The sequence below is a fragment of the Onychostoma macrolepis genome, chromosome 23 (assembly GCF_012432095.1).
Source record: "Onychostoma macrolepis isolate SWU-2019 chromosome 23, ASM1243209v1, whole genome shotgun sequence".
Classification (NCBI taxonomy): Eukaryota; Metazoa; Chordata; class Actinopteri; order Cypriniformes; family Cyprinidae; genus Onychostoma; species Onychostoma macrolepis.
In genome coordinates this window covers 27541502-27561744 of record NC_081177.1, presented here as the reverse complement: position 1 = coordinate 27561744, position 20243 = coordinate 27541502, and the positions used below count along the sequence as shown (strand labels likewise).

The window sequence follows — 20243 nt, the reverse complement described above, 5'->3', positions numbered from 1 at the left end:
AGCAAGTAATTAATGTCAGAACGAGGCAGATCAGGCATCGCAAACAAAGATCTGAGTTCACACAGCTCTGCCGTACTGCAGGAAGTGGTGCTGTGGGTAAAGCGTTGCAACTGCACAGTTATTGGTTTCTTTCCCAGGGAACTTAAATGCCTACCCAGAATGCACTAATCACTTCATGTGTATGTAATCATCACCTCGTCTTGATGAAAGTACGGCTGCTCGATCTCTCGCAGAGGATCCTTCAGGTAGTGGAACATGAACTCCTGCACCTTCTCACTGTCTGTAGCCCAGAGCTCCTGAAGACACACACACACACACACGGTTATTACCAAACATCTCTAGTACAGATTCTGAATCAACACGCCACCCTGTACTGTACAAACAACAATACATCTGTCCAATTAATGTGCAAACAACATCTGGTTTTGTTTGTGTAATTACATGAGAAGTGACTATCTTACCTTCTGATGTTCAATCAGGAAGTTCTGGAAGTCCTCCAGAGAGATCTTCTGCTCTGGTCTCTCAATAAGCCTGAAGAAATGCACAAACACACAGATCAGTGTTACAGCAGCACGTCTGGACTCCCAAGAGACGTCAGATGAATTAAACAGTGTAAAATACAATAAATGACCATTTACTAATAGGTTGTATTGTGCACAATTCATCAGTAATATATTCACATTTAGCAGATGCTTTTATCCAAAGCGACTTACAAATGAGGACAATAGAAGCAATCAAAACAACAAAATAACAATGATATGCAAGTGCTGAGACCAGTCTCGGTTAGCCCAACGCAGTACGTGTAGCAAGGTTTTTTTAAATTTTTTATAATAAATAAAATGAAAACAAGTAGATAGAACAGAAATACAATAGAGAGTGTTAGAGGATCAAGTATAGATGGAGGATATACGTGTATATATATATATATATATATATTTTAGTGCTGGGCAATGATTAATCGCGATTAATCGCATCCAAAATAAAAGTTTTTGTGTACATAATATGTGTGTGTATTGTGTGTATTTATTATGTATATATGAATACACACCCATGTATGTATATATTTAAGAAAAATGTGTTATGATTATATATTAAATATATTTATATCTCATATAAATTATATTAATAAATATATACATGTAAATCTTTTCAAAATATATACTGTATGTGTGTGTCTTTATATACAAATAATAAATATACACAGTACACACAGATATATTATATAAACAAAAACTTTTATTTTGGATGCGATTAATCGCGATTAATCGTTGCCCAGCACTAATATATATATATAATTTTTTTTACTGATGAATTGTGCACGATAAGACCTGTTAGTAAATGCACATACATATTATAAAGCATATAACATAGTACATAATTAGTTCAATAAAATCCTATAAAATCCAATGGAAGCCCGTTTCTGCCACTGAATAAAAAAAAAAAACAATGTAATCGTGACTTCTTATAAAGAAGTCAGAATTGTGAGATAAAGTCGCAATTACATTGTTTTTTATTCAGATACGGGCTTCCATAAATCCCAATAAATTCAATCATCCCTACATTATGTATCCCTAAATTCTGTTTTACCCGTAAATTCATCATATTATGAAAGTGTAATGAGTTGTAAATACTATTTTATGTTATCTGTAAATACTTTATCGTATACAAGTAAATAAGAGATTGAGTGAATACCTTTGCAGCAGTGGAATCTCCATCTACAAAAACAACACAGAACAAAATGCTGATTATGTGAATAATGCAATTAATATCTGATGCATAGAATATACACCCATTTCACAACCACTGCAGTAAAACACGCAGATTCACGTCTGGCGCTCTAAACCCCAACCATATATAGACACTAATGAACTGATGTGATATCAAACAGCCACACGGGCCACAAGTGATGCAATCCACACACACACACACACACACACAGCTCTAAGTGCAGGGGTCATCAGTGCCGCATCGGTCTCTGTGTGCGTGTGTGAGCTTGAGTGTGGCCTAATGGATTTTAGCCGATGGATCTTGTGGCTTTTTAAAAGGCTGTGTATTGACGTGAAGGCCATTTGAGAAGCGGTGCAAAAGGGGACGACTGATGGGGTTTAAATGGCTCTGAAGAGGCTTCACCTCTTGCCCTGCTCCACCTTGATATAAATAACACACACAAATAAACATGACTTACTGATTTCTGTGCGTCGAACATCAGGCTGCGGTACAACTGCGCGAAATGACTATACGATACATCTCCATTCCTCAGCTCTCCATCCTAACCAAGATATTACATGAAAAACATCTAATGAATAATACATTGAAAAACAAAAAGAACTGTGCTACACTCTTTCCTGTAATTGCAAATGCATTGTTAATACAGATGAAACAAATACACAGACAAAATAACTACAAAATATCCAGTGTGACGTTACTGCAGTTAACAGTGTGATAATTAAACCGTATAACAGACACTATACAGCGAAGTATTAGTTCTGCAGTGATCTGAGAGGAAGTGTGTTTGTTACCGGAAGTTTCTCTCGTAAGAACCTCATGTTGGGAACTCTGTAGTTGACCTGGCACAGCATACTTTTCAGATCCTTACAGGAAATTCTGCAAACGAACAAAACGTTTGGGAATGTGGTTATAAATCTGTTTCACACAGCGACGTCAGCGTCAGGTTTATGAGGAAGTTCAGTACTGTTAGCGTTTTAATCAGTCGGCTTCAGAAAACAATGAAAACTCGTGTTGCTCAAACAAAAAAAGCTTTTAGCAATGTTAACGTAATAGAAAGAATTACAGGTATTAAAGTGGTCATTTGTTTACATACATGTATGCAGGCTGCATTATCTGATCAAATATACATTAAAAAAACTGTAATATAGTGAAATATTATTACATTTTAAAAGTTTTCTATTTGAATGTATTGTAAAATGTAATTTATTGCTGTGATGCGCAGCTGTATTTTCAGCATCATTACTCCAGTTTTCAGTGTCACATGATCCTTCAGAAATCAGTCTAATATGCTGATTTATTATCAATGTTTTATTTATGATACTTTTTTCAGGATTCTCTGATGAATAAAAAGTTAAAAAGAACATTTATTCAAATGTGAACATTTTAAAATGGCTTTTTATTAATTTAACACATCCTTGCTGAATACAAGTATTAATTTCTTTAAAAAAAAAGAAAGAAAAATTACTGACCCCAAACTTTTGAATGGTAGTGTATAACATTACAAAAGTTGTATTTTAAATAAATGCTGTTCTTTTGAACTTTTTATTCATCTGAGAATCATGAAAAATATAACAGGTCACAAACAAAATATTAAGCAGCACAACTGTTTCCAACACTGATAATAAATCAGGATATTAGGATGATTTCTGGAGGATCATGTGACACTGAAGACTGGAGTAATGATGCTGAAAATTCAGCTTTGATCACAGGAATAAATTACATTTTACAATATTTTCACATTGAAAACAGTTCATTTAAATTGTAATAAAATTTCACAATATTACTGTTTTTTCTGTACTTTTCAATCAAATAAATGCAGCCTTGATGAGCAGAAGAAATATTACTGATCCCAAACTTCATGTGTGACCCTGGACCACAAAACCAGTCTTAAGTGTCAATTTTTTGAAATTGAGTTTTATACATCATCTGAAAGCTGAATAAATAAGCTCTCCATTGATGTATGGTTTGTTAGGATCGGACAATATTTGGCTGATACACAACTATTTGAAAGTCTGGAATCTGAGGGTGCAAAAAAATCTAAATATTGTGAAAATCGCCTTTAAAGTTGTCCAAATGAATTCTTAGCAATGCATATTACTAATCAAAAATGACGTTTTGATATATTTACAGTAGGAAATTTACAAAATATCTTCATGGAATATGATCTTTACTTAATATACTAATGATTTTTGGCATAAAAGAAAAATCTATAATGTTGACCCATACAATGTATTTTTGGCTATTGCTACAAATATACCCCGGCGACTTAAGACTGGTTTTGTGCTCCAGGGTCTCATATATATATAAAAACACACAGAGACACTGTCAGCATGTACAAGTGAAGAGGCAAATTTCCAATGTGAGTGGAAAAGATTATTAATTTCTACTGTGTACGTCACTTATTTGATTTAGCGTGTTCTGACAAGCTGGAAATGGCATGTATCGCCACACGACCACCGTTTCATCCGAATGCAACACCTCATACAAAGCTCATGTGTCTTTCAGCTGCTCTCGCTGTATTTACCTTCAGCGTGTGTGTATGTGTGTGTGTGTGTGTGTGCACTCCTACACTCATGTTCTGAGCTTTGTTTCCTGCTGCAGGATGTGCCGTCTCTGAGCTCTATTTACCCAACAGGAGAGTGTGTGTGTGTGTGTGTGTGCGTGTGTGTGGCCTGATAAGGCCTGGTACCTCTGAGTCAGCCATTTCTACCCTTAAAACACACACCTTAACACACACATATCGCAAGAAAGATGATATTAATCTCTATGGCAGGAAAACAGCTCAAATGCGCAGTATCTACTGTAGAGATCGTTATTTCCAGAAGTTGTGCGCTCGATTACACCGTTATGCACCGATACGAAACATACCTGTCTTCTCTGTTACGATCCACTGCGTAAAACTGTTTTCTCAGCCACCTGAGTTCAACAAAAGAAAAAATGAAAATACAGGACACGTTAATGTTCACATTTCAGGCACTTTTACACTTGACATTTGTGACCCTGGAGCACAAAACCAGTCTTGAGTCGCTGGGGTATATTTGTAGCAATAGCCAAAAATACATTGTATGGGTCAAAATTATAAATTTTTCTTTTATGCAAAAAAGTAATTCGGATATTAAGTAAAGATCATGTTCCACGAAGATGTTTTGTAAATTTCTTAACGTAAATATATAAAAACTTAATTTTTGATTAGTAATATGCATTGCTAAGAACTTCATTTGGACAACTTTAAAAGGCGTTTTTCTCAATATTTTGATTTTGAATATTTTATCTCAGCCAAATGTTGTCCTAACAAACCATACATCAATGGAAAGCTTACTTGATGTATAAATCTCTTTTTTTTTTTTTAAATCGACCCTTATGACTGGTTTTGTGGTCCAGGGTCACATGTGTGAACCCAGAGCTTAATGGTTTTCATCAATCGATATCTACAGGAAGGGGTGCACGTAAAGGTCAAAGGTCACCTCTCTATCTGCAGGGGTGTGGGGGAGCGTAGCGTATCGGACACCAGCCAGGTCAAACCCTTCACCCACATGACCATCTCCTCGTCTGAGGTCGCTGCGGCACACAGACAGAACAACACCAGCATGAATACGTGTGCGTGTGCAAAAACGATGCACAGCAGCAGAGTTACGGTTTACCTGCCAGACTGAGCGCTTTGAGCCGAAACTCAGTGCCGTAGAGGATGACGAAGCAGTGGGCCTGGTCGGGCCGGGCGGTCGAGTCCTCCACATATCGGTCGAAGTCTCGTGACTTCTGGCCCATGCGGATCTCCTTAATCTCCCGAATATCAACTGAAAGAGACACGAGAGACGGACTGCAGTCAACCAAACAATTCAGAAGAAGGATTCAACTGCAATGAAATACGGCGGGATTTTTTTCCCATCACAACAGGAAAGAAACATTTAGGCTTTTATTAATGTATTTTAACTAGTGTGAATCTTTGGAATCGATTCACTTCAGGATTTAAAAAGCAATTTTTGGTCATTCAAAGCAACTGGATTAAACACATACACTACTGTTTAAAAGTTTGCAGCTTGTAAGGTTTTTTTTTAATGTTTTTGAAAGAAGTGTCTTTCTGCTCAGAGGCTGCATTTATTTGCTCAATAATACAGTAAAACAAGTAATATTGTGATATATTATTAGAGTTTAATACAGCTGTTTTCTATATGAATATACAGTGCCCTTCAAAAGTATTGGAACAGTAAAGACAAAATTGTTCTGTTGGCTGTGGAGTCAAGACATTTGCAAATATGATGAAAAGATGAATATGAGACAAAACTACAGAATGTCCTGTTGCATTAATTCTTCAGATATTAAAAGCAGGGAATGTGTCGTATCAGTTATATCCATTACTTCTGCATTCGATCATGACACACACAAACCAGGATGAAGATGAGGGAGCTGACTTTGAGAGAAAAGCAAGCAATTTGGACGCTAAAAGAAAAGAGGAAGTCAGTTTTATAGCAAAAACAAAGAGCATGGAGAAATCAAGAGTTTGGAAACCACCAGCGAAACCAGCAACCAACAACTACCTGATCGGCTGAGAAAACAACAGTAGTTGATGACAGACAAATCATAAAAGCTGTGAAAATGAACCCTAAAAGATGTGTCTGTAAAATCACCAACAACTTCCAGAAAGCTGGGGTGATGCTCTGACAATCTACTGTCCTCAGGAGACTTTGACACAGAATTAGAGATGCTACACAGCAAGATACAAACCTCTGACCAGCTCCAAAAATAGAAAGGCAAGATTAGAGTTTGCAAAAAAGCACAAAGGTGAGCCAGAAGAGTGTTTATGGACCGATGAGACAAAGATGAACCTTTATCTAAGTGATGGGAAAGCACAAATGTGGAGAAAAAAGGGAACCTCAATGATCCCAAGCACACAGCCTCAGATGTAAAGCATGGTGGAGGTGGTGTCATGGCATGGGCATGCATGGCTGCCTCTGGAACAGACCTCTCAACTCTACTGATGACTTAATGTACGATGACAGTAGCAGAATGAATTTGGAAGGGTACAAAACCATCTTGCCTACCGATATTCAAGAAAATGCCACCAGATTCACTGGGAAGTGCTTCATATTGCATCAGGACAATGACCCAAAACACCCTGCCAGTTCAGTCAAGGAGTTTATCAGGGCAAAGAAATGGAAAGTCTTAGATTGCCCAAGTCAATCTCCAGATTTAAATCCGATTGAACATGAATTTCAGCAGCTGAAGAGGAGAGTAAAGGCAGAAACTCCCCAAAACAAGCAACAACTGGAATTGGCTGCATTAAAGGCTGGGAAAAGTATTTCAAAGGATGAGACCAAGAGTCTGCTGATGTCTATGGGTCACAGACTCACTGCTGTGATTGTGTGCAAGGGATCTAAATAATAGCTTTTTATCTTTTATATCTGCCTTAAGTTCAACTGTCCCAATACTTATGCTCACATCAATGAGTGGGATGAACTCTAAAAGTGCTGTTCTTCTTCTTTGGTAAAACATGTATGGGTCGAAACGGCTAATAACAAAATGTGACATTCTGTAGTTTTGTCTCATATTCATATTTTCATCATATTTGCAAATGTCTTGACTCAACAGCCAACAGAGCAATTTTGTCTTCACTGTTCCAATACTTTTGGAGGGCACTGTGTGTTAAAATGTAATTTATTTCTGTGATGCAGCGCTGTATTTTCAGCATCATTACTCCAGTCTTCAGTGTCACATGATCCTTCAGAAATCATTCTAATATACTGATTTACTGCTCGGGAAACATTTCTGATTATTATCAATGTTGAAACAGTTGTGCTGCTTCATAATTTTGCAGAAACTGTGATTTTTTGATGTTTGAATGATCTGAATTGAAAGTTCAAAAGAACAGCATTTATTTGAAACAGAAACCTTTTATAACTTTAGACATGTCTTTACTGTGACTTGTGTCTTTATTCTTGCTGAATAAAAATATCATTTTCTGTTTCAAAAATAAAAAGAATGAAATGTTACTGACTCCACAGTTTTGAATGGTATGTACTTCCATTAATTTGTTATTAGATTCAGTATTGGTTAACTGGACAGGATTATTTAAATACTTCCCCTAATGTATCTAATGCAAAATCAAAGCCACTTCAGTAGCTTACTGCAGCAAAAATGACTCGACTGGAACCAGATTACCTACATTTGGAAGTTGCAATAAAACAGAGACACCAGAGAGTTACTTCAGAAAACAATTATAGTTTTATAATACTACAAATGTAATCAGTAACCCAAGCAAAACATCACAACATGAAACCGTAACATCATGAAAACTCATTTTACATTTATATTCCACATTTAGCAGAGACTTTGGTCACACTTTATATTAGGTGGCCTTAACTACTATGTACTTACATCAAAAATAAGTACAATGTACTTGTGTTCATACTGTATTGCAAAACACTTTTGCTGCTATTGAGGTGGGATACGGGTGAGGTTAGGGACAGGTTTGGTGGTCTGGATAGGTTTAGGGTCAAGGTGTAATTACAAATGTAGTTACAGAAATTAATTACAGATGTAATTACATAGGTATTTTTTTAAAATATAAGTACAATGTAAAAATATGTATGTACACAATAAGTGCATTGTATCAAATTATTAATTTAAAATGTAAGAACATAGTAGTTAAGGCCACCTAATATAAAGTGGGACCGAGACTTTTATCCAAAGCAACTTGAATTGCTTTCAAGCTATATATTGGATCAGTTTCAGGGAATCAATCCCATCGTGACCTCAGCGTTGCTAGTGCTCTTCTGTCTGAGGAATATTACTCTTATACTTTCATAGTTACTATTACCACAAGAACACATATGTATTTAAAAAATAACAGAAGTTGCCAACTAAAAAAAAAAAGACAGCAATAAAAACCATGGCACTGGGAAATTTTGATTGACACATTTTTGACATTTCAACGGCCCTATCATGAATATTTTGGACATGTGCCATGGTTAATACCCAATATTTGTTGATTTACCTTTAGATAACCATATAAATGTGTGACCCTGGAGCACAAAACAGTTATAAGCAGCACCGGTATATTTATAGCAATAGCCAATAATACATTGTATGGGTCAAAATTATCCATTTCTCTTTTATGCCAAAAGTCATTTGGATATTAAGTAAAGATCGTGTTCCATGAAGATATTGTCCTACTGTAAATATATCAAAACTTAATTTTTGATTAGTAATATGCATGGCTAAGAACTTCATTTGGACAACTTTAAACGTGATTTTTGCTCCCTCAGATTCCAGATTTTCAAATAGTTGCATCTCAGCCAAATATTGTCCTATCAAACCATACATCAATGGAAAGCCTATTTATTATTTCACAAAACTGACCTTTATGACTGGTTTTGTGGTCCAGGATCACATATGATCATTTAACACCACATTATTACATCTGATACCATCGCTGTACATGATCCCTGCCACAGGACAGGAAGAGCAGCAGCAGAAATAATAAACGCCTCACATGCTGGATGTGAACCTGCATCACCGACACAAGCACCACAGCGCAACATGCCTCAGGATAACCAAAAACAATTAGAGCAACCAAAAAGGACATGAAAAGCTGTTTTCTGTTGTTTTTTTTTCTTAATATGTTTAATAGTGTAAACGGAACATGAACAATGATAAACAACAGGTTCTACTTTTAAATAACAGGTTCTAGAGCTTTAGGTAAGCCTGATAGTTAAAGTAAATGCAAAATGAACTGCAAACATGCCAAATGAGAAGAAAGAGTGGCTTTGGAGTTTTTCATTGGGAGTTTATGTAAACTAATTAATTAACTAACTAAAGTTAACCAATGAAGCCCTAATGTAAAGTATGATCGAACAACAAAGAATCAAAACACTTTCAAACAATATCTCTAGGGCATGTTGTAGTCCAGATTAAAATGTAATTTTTTTTTTTTTAATAAATAGCCTAATTAGTCTAAATATTAAAGTATTTGGCGCTGTGCTGAACACCACTGTGAATACAAAAATCTGAATGGCTATTAAAATCATTTAAATAAGTTTTAAAAGTAGCGCAGCTGCTTTTTTTACTGGGTTTCTGGGGTAATAACGCTGTATCTGCTGTTCAGTTTGGGATTATATCTCTGCCACAATTCTGAGTGCGAAAGATCATATTTTGAGCGCGCAAAAGTGGATTTTGCACGCGCGCAAACTGAGTTTTATGGCGAAAATGTTCGTCTCGCAAAGAAGAAAGTACTTTGAGTGCACGAAAATCAATTTTGAATTTAAAATAAGTTTTTGGATGTGTGCAGACTAGGGGTGGGCGATATGACCAAAATCTTATATCACGATATGACTAATTTTATATCACGATAACGATATAGATCACGATACTTTTTTTCTTTTAAAAAGGTTTTTATGATACTAAAATCTTTGATACCATAGAATTTTCATAATCCTTGTCACCAAGGTCAATATCAAACTAATACAAGCCTAAAAATAGACAAAAAAAAAAAACTCAAGCTCACTGAAAATAAATAAACAGTCAGTGATGAAATAAGTATAAGAAACTAATTGCAAGCAATAGGACAAAAAAATAAATAAATACAATAAATAAGAAATGCTACATACACTGTGTAAATTAATTAGTCTTCACTGTGTAAATTATATCTATGATAGATATAATTAACATGTATTATGTATAGATTCTATATATATATATATATATATATATATATATATATATATATATATATATATATATATATATATATATATATATATACACACATATATACACACATATATACACAATACATGTTAATTATATAAGTGCTGTCAATCGATTAAAAAATTTCATTGCGTTAATCACAGTCATGGACTGTGATTAATCATGATTAATCACAAATTTAAAATACTAGGATTTACCTGTAAATGTGTTGAAAAACAAATGCATGATAAACTAGTTTAAGGAAACAGAACCTTTCACACTTCCGTCAGGTATGAGACTTATTCTTTTATCATTATTCTTTTGTTTTTATTCAGCCATTATCAGCCTTTATATTGGCAATAAAACGTTTACCAAGCCACATCGCTTCAATCCCTGTATACATTTACACAACTATTATCAAAAGTGTTTTTAAATAAATACAACAAATCATTTTCTTGCGACCTTACGTGAAGCATTATGACAAAATGCATTATGAAGAAGAATTGGACCTGTTCTGCAGCTGCATTAGAGCTAACATTAGCATCATGCTACATAAGACAATTTATGAGATTAATAGTACACTTTTACTCAGAACTCACTTCGAACCACCATCGAGTGTTTGTAATAACTTCCTTTTACGATCATGTGTGGAATTTGGTCGTTTACTGTTGTTAAAATATGCTATTTGTAGCCTTTTATGTCGCTGCACAAATTAGCATTTCAGATGTACACATTCATCTAAAAAAATAAAAAAAATAAAATCACATACAGACCATATCCTATCATAATCGTGCATTTATTATCTTATATAATCTATAGTGGCTGTTGTCATGTTTATTTCTGACGTGTAAAAGCTTTAACATGAGCTCTGCTGAAACTCACATTGTTTGGGATGTTAACTGCCTCTTAGTTCTTAAGTTGCCAGGGAAAAATTCCAAGTATAATACACATTAGTAAAAGGATCTATTTTAATTTTTATTTGTCTATATACACTTTGGGCGGCCGCCGTACATTATAAAAGTAGCCCAAAAAAATGCAAACCATGGCTCTGTAATTTTTCCCGCGACTGTATTTTCAAAATAGCCCACTTGTGCCGTTACCCTGGCAACACTGGCTCGCTGTAGCCTCATCACCTTCCGCGCTGCGATGACGGGAATAAGTTGGGGTCAAACCTTATCAAATGATTAATCTGCGTTAAAAAAAATATTAACGCGTTAAAATTTGATTAATCGCAAGCATTAACACCCCTAATATAAATATATAATTATTTTTTTTATTATTATTTCTTCTTATTAAAGTTACAAAAGTGATTTAGTCAAGAGCAGTGAGAGAATTTCTAGCAATGTGCTATGATTAATATGAATGGCAGCCAGAACGAATATTGGACAGCTTCCCCTTTAAGACCGAAGTCCGGATCCAATATACTGTTACATATGCGTTTTCTCTTTCAGCTGTTTTCTCTCTCTTAACACCTAAATCGCTGTATTTATGAGGATACTTGCCAAGACGGGGATTCTGACGCATATAAGTGTGTTTATGTAAATCGCTCAAAGCCAATAAAGCGGCAAAAAAAAAAAAAAAGTGCGGTCCTCTCACACAGAAACAGAGACGGCGCACGCATATAGCTCTGTTGTTTGTGTTTCAACAGCTTAAAATCGGTTGTTTTAAAACTGCAGTGCTTAAAAACGTGTGCCCATGCTACATGTGGGGATGTGGTGCTGGTCCCTCTAAACTCATCTGTCTAAAGCCTATTTTTTTAAATCAGTCTTCAAGTATTTTCCTACACTTCAGTATGTGATTCTTAAGTAGGGGTCATTTTTTAGGATTCTTTACTTAATCTAAGTCTCTGAGAAACTGACACATTGTACTTCTGGAGACTCCAGGAAGGTTGCAGTTTTGGAAAATGATGGTGCTAGAGACTAAATGGTTCATGATGGTTTCACACCTAATTCTTCACCTTAATTCTTAATTATTTTGCAGTTAACATGCATCTTTTCTTCTCCACATTTTTGACTGACCCTGCTGACACACTGAGCATTTTGCTGTCCAATGGTCATGTCTTAACTTTGCAATTTCTAGGATTGCATTAGTTTTTAATATTTCTCATGGGCATTTAATAATTTTTGACTTTCAGTCTGAATTAAATCTCTTTTTTGGCTCATTTTATCTATAAAAGAAAACCTTTTATAGATAAAAAAATATATATTTTATAGATAAAAATATCTGCTTAATTATGAACACCTGAATATAAGGTGTTTTTCACTTCCAGCCTTCATAAACAATTATATATCAGTTATAAATGATTAAATACAAGATTAATAGTAGTTATTAAGACCGTGCATATTCATTATCATGATATATCGCATTATATATATATTGTTGTGTGTGTGTGTGTGTGCGTCTCTCCTCTCGCTCTTTAACCGCACTCATCCTGTGCTGCTCTGACAGAAACACAGGTGTCATTGTCATTAAATAAGACACCTAACACCAGCTCCATCTAGCTTTTTAGTAACATTCATTTCCTCAAAGTCACGTCATAAACCGTGAACTCCGGCAGAACACAGTATAAAATGTTCATTATATTTGTATTATTCTGGATCTCTGCTGTGACAGTTCTGTAGTAACTAGTCTTAACTAGTCTGTAGTAAATTTAGTCTTTAAACTGTAAGACAGAGTGACACTTATAGAGCCCAATACAGTAATTTTTAATGACATAATATTGTTTAGGGTTTTCAAGAGATCTGAAAACCTAAACAAAAGCAATAATCGCAGTAATTTTAGAGCAGCTACGGGTCATTGATAGGCACAACGTGGCCTTCACAAGGCTGATTACTTTTATAAAAAGATTACTATAGATACAGCGAGCAAGGTTGCATAATTAACACGCAGCAAAAATAATTTAATAATTTATTGATAAATTAAGCAATGTAGCTCTTCAGTGTTTAGGAGAATAACTGCCAAGCAACACACAGATATACTGATATCATGAGTTTACAGGCATGTATTCACAAAATATACTTTATACACACATGGTCAGAATTGTTGGTACCCTTGGTAAATACGATCAAAGAAGGCTGTGAAAATAAATGTGCATTGTTAATCCTTCTGATCTTTTTTTTTTTTTTTTAAAATCACTAAAATCTAAGTTTTCATTGGATAATAAGAATTTAAAATGGGAGGAAATATCATTATGAAATAAATGTTTTTTCTCAAATACATGTTAGACAATTATTGGAACCCCTAGAAATTCTTATGAGTAAAATATCTCTGATGTATATTCCCATTCATATTCACAATTTTGAGCACTCCAGGGTGATTATTAACATTAAATTATCCATGGCTTCCTGTTTCACAGAAATATAAATAGGAGGGAAAACAAAGCCCAAATTCCCTTAATCATCCATCACAATGAGAAAAACCAAAGAATATATTTCTGATGTGCAGCAAAAGATAATTGAGCTTCACAAATTAGTGAAGTGGCTTTAAGAAAAGAGCTAGAGCAGTGAAATTTCCCATTTCCACCATCAGGGCAATAATTAAGAATTTCCAATCAACAGAAAATGTCACGAAACTGCCTGGAAGAGGACGTGTGTCTATTAGTGTCATCACGGTACCAAAATTTCAGTATTCGGTATCGATACCAGTGAAAATCCACGGTTCTTGGTACCAATTTCGGTACCACATGCTAATTAAAAAACACACTATTTTTAATAATAAAGTCAAACAAAAATAAAATGTACAAAAATCAATGCCGTTCTTTATACTTATTTAAATTGATTCAAGTTTTTCCGCAAGTAAAAAAAGTATGAAAAACAGTAAAGTTTCACCCAAATTTAATTTGTCTTTTAATTAATGAAATTTAAACATTAAATTTTTTTGGTAAATAAAGGGGATTTACTATTAAAATATGGAACAAATGTTGTGTGATTATTTCTTTAAAAATAAAAAAAAATTTCAACAGTAGTAATAGTATCACATACATTCTACTAAACAATAGAAATATATTTTTGGCACAATGTCTTTAAGATAAACTTTTATTTTGACGGGTTGCCGTGAATATAGCGCAGGTTTTACTCAAATGAAACGGTAAAATACTCGTGAAGGGACTCTCAGAGCAGTTCTGTAGATGTTGTTTATGTATTTATGTCCTCATTGAGACGGCAGATGCTGAAATCACCGCGAGCGTCGAAAAACGTTTATTTCATAATGATATTTCCCCTCATTTTAAATTCTTATTATTCAATGAAAGGTTAGATTTTTGTGAATTTTTTAAATAAAATATCAAAAGGATTAACAATGCAGGTTAATTTTCACAGCCGCCTTTGATCATATTTACCAAGGGTGGCAACAATTCTGACCACGTGTGTACTCAACCAATCATGATCAAGTACCCGAACTGCACATTTTACAGATTTTATTTTCTCTTTTTACTTAAATATTTCTAACATTCAAATTCAATTCAAACTCTGAAAGACATAAAGGGAAAATATCAGTGAAAACTAGATTGTTAAAACCACATGCGTATGTATTACTTGTTTCACAACATCGATTGTTTAAAAAAAAAAAAAATAATAATAATAATTAAAGCTGCAAGCAGCGATGAATGGGCCCTCGCACCCGGGCTCACCGCCGACCGGTTGCTTCAGGGAGAGAGGGAACGGTGAGCAATATGCATTTAAAAAGGCAAACATAGAGGAATATGTCAAAGTTATTTATATGTGCCAAACCTGCTGCCAGCTGGTGGCGCTATGTCTATAACTGAATATTGGCATGTAGATGTCTTCAGGGCAGCACTTTTATCAAACATATGAAGTTTGATGCAGATTGAAAGTAGTATGTTTGAGTTACTATAAAGCATGACATTTCCTATTGCCAAAAGGTGGCGCTATGATTATAACTGAATATTGGCCTTTAGGTGTCTTCAGGCCATGACTCTTACCAAACATGTGAAGTTTGGTGCAGATTGGACATTGCATGTTTAAGTTAGTGTAAAACAAGCCATTTCCTGTTGCCAGCAGGTGGCGGTATGATTATAATGGGATTTTGGCCTTTAGATGTGTTCAGGCCCGGACTCTTATCGAACTTGTGAAGTTTTGTGCAGATTGGACATTGCATGTTTAAGTTAGTGTAAAACAAGTCATTTCCTATTGCCAACAGGTGGCGGTATGTTTATAACTGAATATTGGCCTTAAGATGTGTTAAGACCATTACTCTTATAAAACGTGTGAAGTTTGGGACAGATCGGACATTGCATGTTTAAGTTAGTGTAAAACAAGTAATTTCATGCTGCCAGCTGGTGGCGCTATGTATATAACTGGAAATTGGCATGTAGATGTCTTCAGGCCAGCACATTTATCAAACATATGAAGTTTGGTGCAGATTGAACATTGCATGTTTAAGTTAGTGTAAAACAAGTAATTTCCTGTTGCCAGTAGGTGGCAGTATGATTATAACTGAATACTGGCCTTCAGATGTGTTTAGGCCAGGACTATTATAAAAGGTGTGAAGTTTGGGGCACATAAGACATTGTATGCATGAGTTACAACAACTTCCTTTGTCATGGTATTAATAACATGCTTTAGTACTTAGTAAGTGTTGCTAGCATGTTTGACCATTATTCTAGCATGTTTAGCACACAATGGCATAATTTACAGTGTTGCTAAAAGTGCATCACTGTATAAAACATGTCATTTCCTGTTGTCAGTAGGTGGCGCTATCACATATAACCGAATGTGAGCATGTAGATGTCTTCAGGCCAGGACTGTAATCAAACATGTGAAGTTGGAGGCAGATTGGACATTGTATGCCTGAGTTACAACAACTTCCTTTTTGATGGAGTTAGTAGCATACTTTAGCACTCAGCTAAGTGTTGCTAACATGTTTGAGCATGTTGCTAATATGTTTAGCACACAATGGCATATTTTAATGTGTTGCTAATAGTGCATCACAGTCTAAAACATGTCACTTCCTGTTGCCAGCAGGTGGCGCTATGACTATAACCAAATACGGGAATGTATATGTGTTCAGGACAGGCCTCTTATCAAACTTGTAAAATTTGGGGCAGATTGGACACTGCATGCCTGAGTTACAGCAACGTCCCGTTTCACTGCATTACTAGCATGCTTTAGCACTTAGCTAAGTGTTGCTAGCATGTTTTAGTATGCTTGTAGCATGCTGCCAGCCTATTTATCACTTGTTGACACTTTTTAATATGCACCTAGGAGTCCATTACAGTGTTAAACATGTCACTTCCTGTTGCCAGCAGGTGGGGCTATGACTATATCTGAATATGAGCATGCAGATGTGTTCAGGACTGAACTCCTATGAAACGTGTGAAGTTTGGGGCAGATCGGACATTGCTTGCCTGAGTTACAGCAACTTCCTGTTTCATGGCGAAACATCAAACTTTGTCAGGCCCCCAGGGACACGCCCCTTGACGAAAACTCTAGATCTTCGCAATTTAACATGAGTTTTGGAGCATGTTTAGGCCCTCAAAAATGCGATTCACTCAAAATGCGAGGAGGAGGAGGAGGAGGAGGAGGAGAAGGAGAAGCAGAAGAAGCAGAAGAAGCAGAAGAAGAAGAAGAAGAAGAAGAAGAAGAAGAGAGCAATTCCAAGAGGGTCCTCGCACCTCGGGCCCTAATTAAAACCTTTAAAGTTTTCTTCAAAACACATAGCACTGTTCAAATCTTGAATATTTTCCATCCTTCTACATTCAAATCTGTTTTAATCAGTGCTTACCACACATGAAATTCCACACTTAAATTAAAAATGCATACAATTTTAAATTGTGTTCTGTTTTTTTGTGATTGACTTTGTACCTACAAAAAAATGTTTTTACAATCATTCTTTAAAAACTTCATTTTTTTAATAAAACATGATGTGAGCTTAATGGGAACAGGGGTGTGCTTAAAGGGTACAAAAATGCTTGAAATGCGTTTGTCATTTAAAATAAAATTAAATATTTTTGTGTGAGAGATTAATATTTTATTTTAACATAACTTTTTGTACTGAAACCAATATCTTGTGCTCTAAAAATGTCTCAATGTAGATTTTGGTGAGCTTAATAGGTACATGTACCCTACTCCTAAAAATAAAGGCGTTTCAAGCGATGCCATAGAAGAACCATTTTTGGTTCCACAAAGCAGCATTCAGTCAAAGAACCATCTCTTTCTTACCTTTTTATGATCTGCAGAACCTTCTTTCACCACAAAGAACCTTCTGTGAAACAGAAAGGTTCTTCAGATGTTAAAAGTTCTTTATGGAACCATTTAGACAAAAAATACTGTTTTATGGCATCGTGAAGCACATTTATTTTTAACAGTGTATTAGTGTTTCAACATAACCTGACACAAACCTTGTGCTTTGTTCTTTGCACTGATAATCTAATGCATCTGAAGTAATTTATTCCTAAATCAGCAGGTATATCAGTGAATAAACTGACTTGCAATGCCATTTTGTTTGACAGATATTCTGTGAGTAAAACATGATTAAGTAATCATAATCCTAAGATCAATTGTCATAAAAATGTCCTTAATGAAACCAAAGAAGAAACTAGTCAAACCAGATTCAGCTAAACCCATAAATCAAAGACTGACTAGTACAGAATTCATTTCACAAACACTTAAACTACTTAACTTCCTAATTAAGTGATCCCAATCATATTTAGAAGTAGAAATATAATGGTTATTTTTCATTGCTAGTTTTTTAAATGATCACAAAAGTTTTAGTTTAGTGATGTTTGCAGGATCTTTTAATGGTACAATGAGCTTTGAATGTCAAAAGATCGAGGTAAACTTGCTTTAAAATGTTCATGATGTGAGAAATCAATCTGATCTTTTGGTTTACATCCATCAAACGATCAAATCAGACGACATAGCTTTCATTGGTAGAGTATTAAACTGAACCAATTACCAAGAATTTTCATTAACACATGATTATACACAAATCATTCGTCTCTAAACCAAGAGTTTATTTTAACTTCTTTAGATTAAATCTTTCTGCAAGACGACTTTCTGACCCAAATCCACATGAACTAAATCAGTCAGATTTGTTCTCTGATCAACTCGACTCGTCAGAATTTACAAGAACAAAGTCCTTGCGTAACACCCAACATATGACCTCAGTCAGCAGGGCCAGATACTAGTGTCCACATTTGCTCCATCTGTTTCTTTTTATATGATAAAGTTGGAGAGTACAAACACAACAGTCCTGCGGAGGAAGCTCTTCTCTGAGACACACACACACACACACACACACACACACACACAGGACAAAGGCGGCTGGAGCTCAGGCTTGGTGCAAAAGAACTGCTTGACAATTCCAAACAGGGCAGCAGGAAACACAAGCACAACCGAGAGTCTTCCTGTCTCACAAACCCACACACACACACCTTAAGAGAGTTTTACCACAGGAACATCCAGGAAAATCCATCAAAATGAAAATCTCTAAAAGCACAGTTTGTCCAAACACACAAATACACCTTCGGTTACTGTGAGCTTTATTAGCGGCTGATTCTGTGATATCTGAGCTTGAAGTTGTGGGAAAGTTTTGGTGTAGAACCACCTCGGCTTACAAACCAACCGAAACATTCATAAGTGAGCTTATCTGACGTGCCGATAAGGAGCGACACACTGATTATCAGTCAAAATAAAGAAACGTGTTAGCACGATCATTTGAGCATGAAGACCAAGCCAAGCACATCTGAACTAGATGTGCGAGTTCAGATCTGTACGTCACCTGCCACGCAAAACCTGCACACAAACAGAGAGCGCTCGATATGGTTTTAACTGGTAGATACAGTAAAACTGCATTCCAAAACAACTCTTTCATAATGCAAATGAAGCAGCGCTTTCTAAAGACCTGTCATTAACAGCCTTTGAAAACAAAGATGTGGGCTATACGTTACATGAAGATAAAATAGATGTAAATGCGAGTGAATGTATACTGTCAGGATAATAATTCCACAAGTTGCGAGTCACCATTTAAAAAAAAAAAAAAAACACAATGTGTTTATGAAAAACATGCCATAAATTTACAGCAAACAAACCAAAACTTCACTAGCAGTGGTTAACTAGCAGCAAATGGAAGTCATATTTCCCCAATCAAAAAAGTACCATGCAAATATCAAACACACCAATCTCTTTTGACTAGAAATGCACTGAAATTTTGGCAACTGAAAATATTCGTCCAAAACCAAAATTTTGGTTGAAATCATTTATGAAAGTGTCAAATTTCATTAGCACTTCTCCTACGGTGTGTTTTGACCGCGTCTCCATGAGGTAACACACGTCAGCTGAACCTCGACCAAAAATATGTAAAATACCAAGTTCAATAACCCAATTACCCAAACTTTATTTTCATTTCTTGACCAAATTAAAACTTTCATATTGGTTACCATCATAAAAAAATATTTTATATCGCTACTTATGACCAATAAAATTATTGGATATTTTTAACATTAGTTTGCAGAGTTTCATGGAAATATTTAAATAGCATAACTGATATTCTCTAAAGCTGTGAATTTTCCCATGATTTTATTACAAGTTGCAATTTTAAAGTATGTTGACATCTTCAGTCTGATTTCCAGCAACCATAAAAGCTCTTATCAAAAGACAAAATAAATTAGCATATTTGGGTCAATTCAATCCATGCACACCTAAATATCAATGACTTCAACAACCTCACACGCCAGACATAGTATATTCTGTTAAACCCTAGCATTCAGCAGAGCAGCCCTAGCAAACGTCTGATTTAAGAACGTCACATATAACTTCAGATGCACAATTACACCTCGCTGAGGCTCATTGGTTGCTTTTTTTTCTCTTCTGTTT

The 20243-nt window shown here is 35.2% G+C and overlaps 1 protein-coding gene across 2 annotated transcripts in view; it reads right to left on the bottom strand.

The window, feature by feature from the left end:
• plcg1 (phospholipase C, gamma 1) overlaps window positions 1-20243 on the bottom strand; it is a 51867-nt gene that overhangs the window by 29653 nt on the left and 1971 nt on the right. For both annotated transcript variants that reach the window (XM_058762465.1, XM_058762466.1), the window contains exons 3-10: window positions 5370-5522; window positions 5193-5286; window positions 4597-4644; window positions 2520-2604; window positions 2186-2269; window positions 1693-1715; window positions 462-531; window positions 195-296 (exon numbers count right to left, since the gene is read on the bottom strand). In XM_058762465.1, the coding sequence (XP_058618448.1) occupies window positions 195-296; window positions 462-531; window positions 1693-1715; window positions 2186-2269; window positions 2520-2604; window positions 4597-4644; window positions 5193-5286; window positions 5370-5522 (659 nt within the window). The remainder of the gene's footprint in view (window positions 1-194; window positions 297-461; window positions 532-1692; window positions 1716-2185; window positions 2270-2519; window positions 2605-4596; window positions 4645-5192; window positions 5287-5369; window positions 5523-20243) is intronic.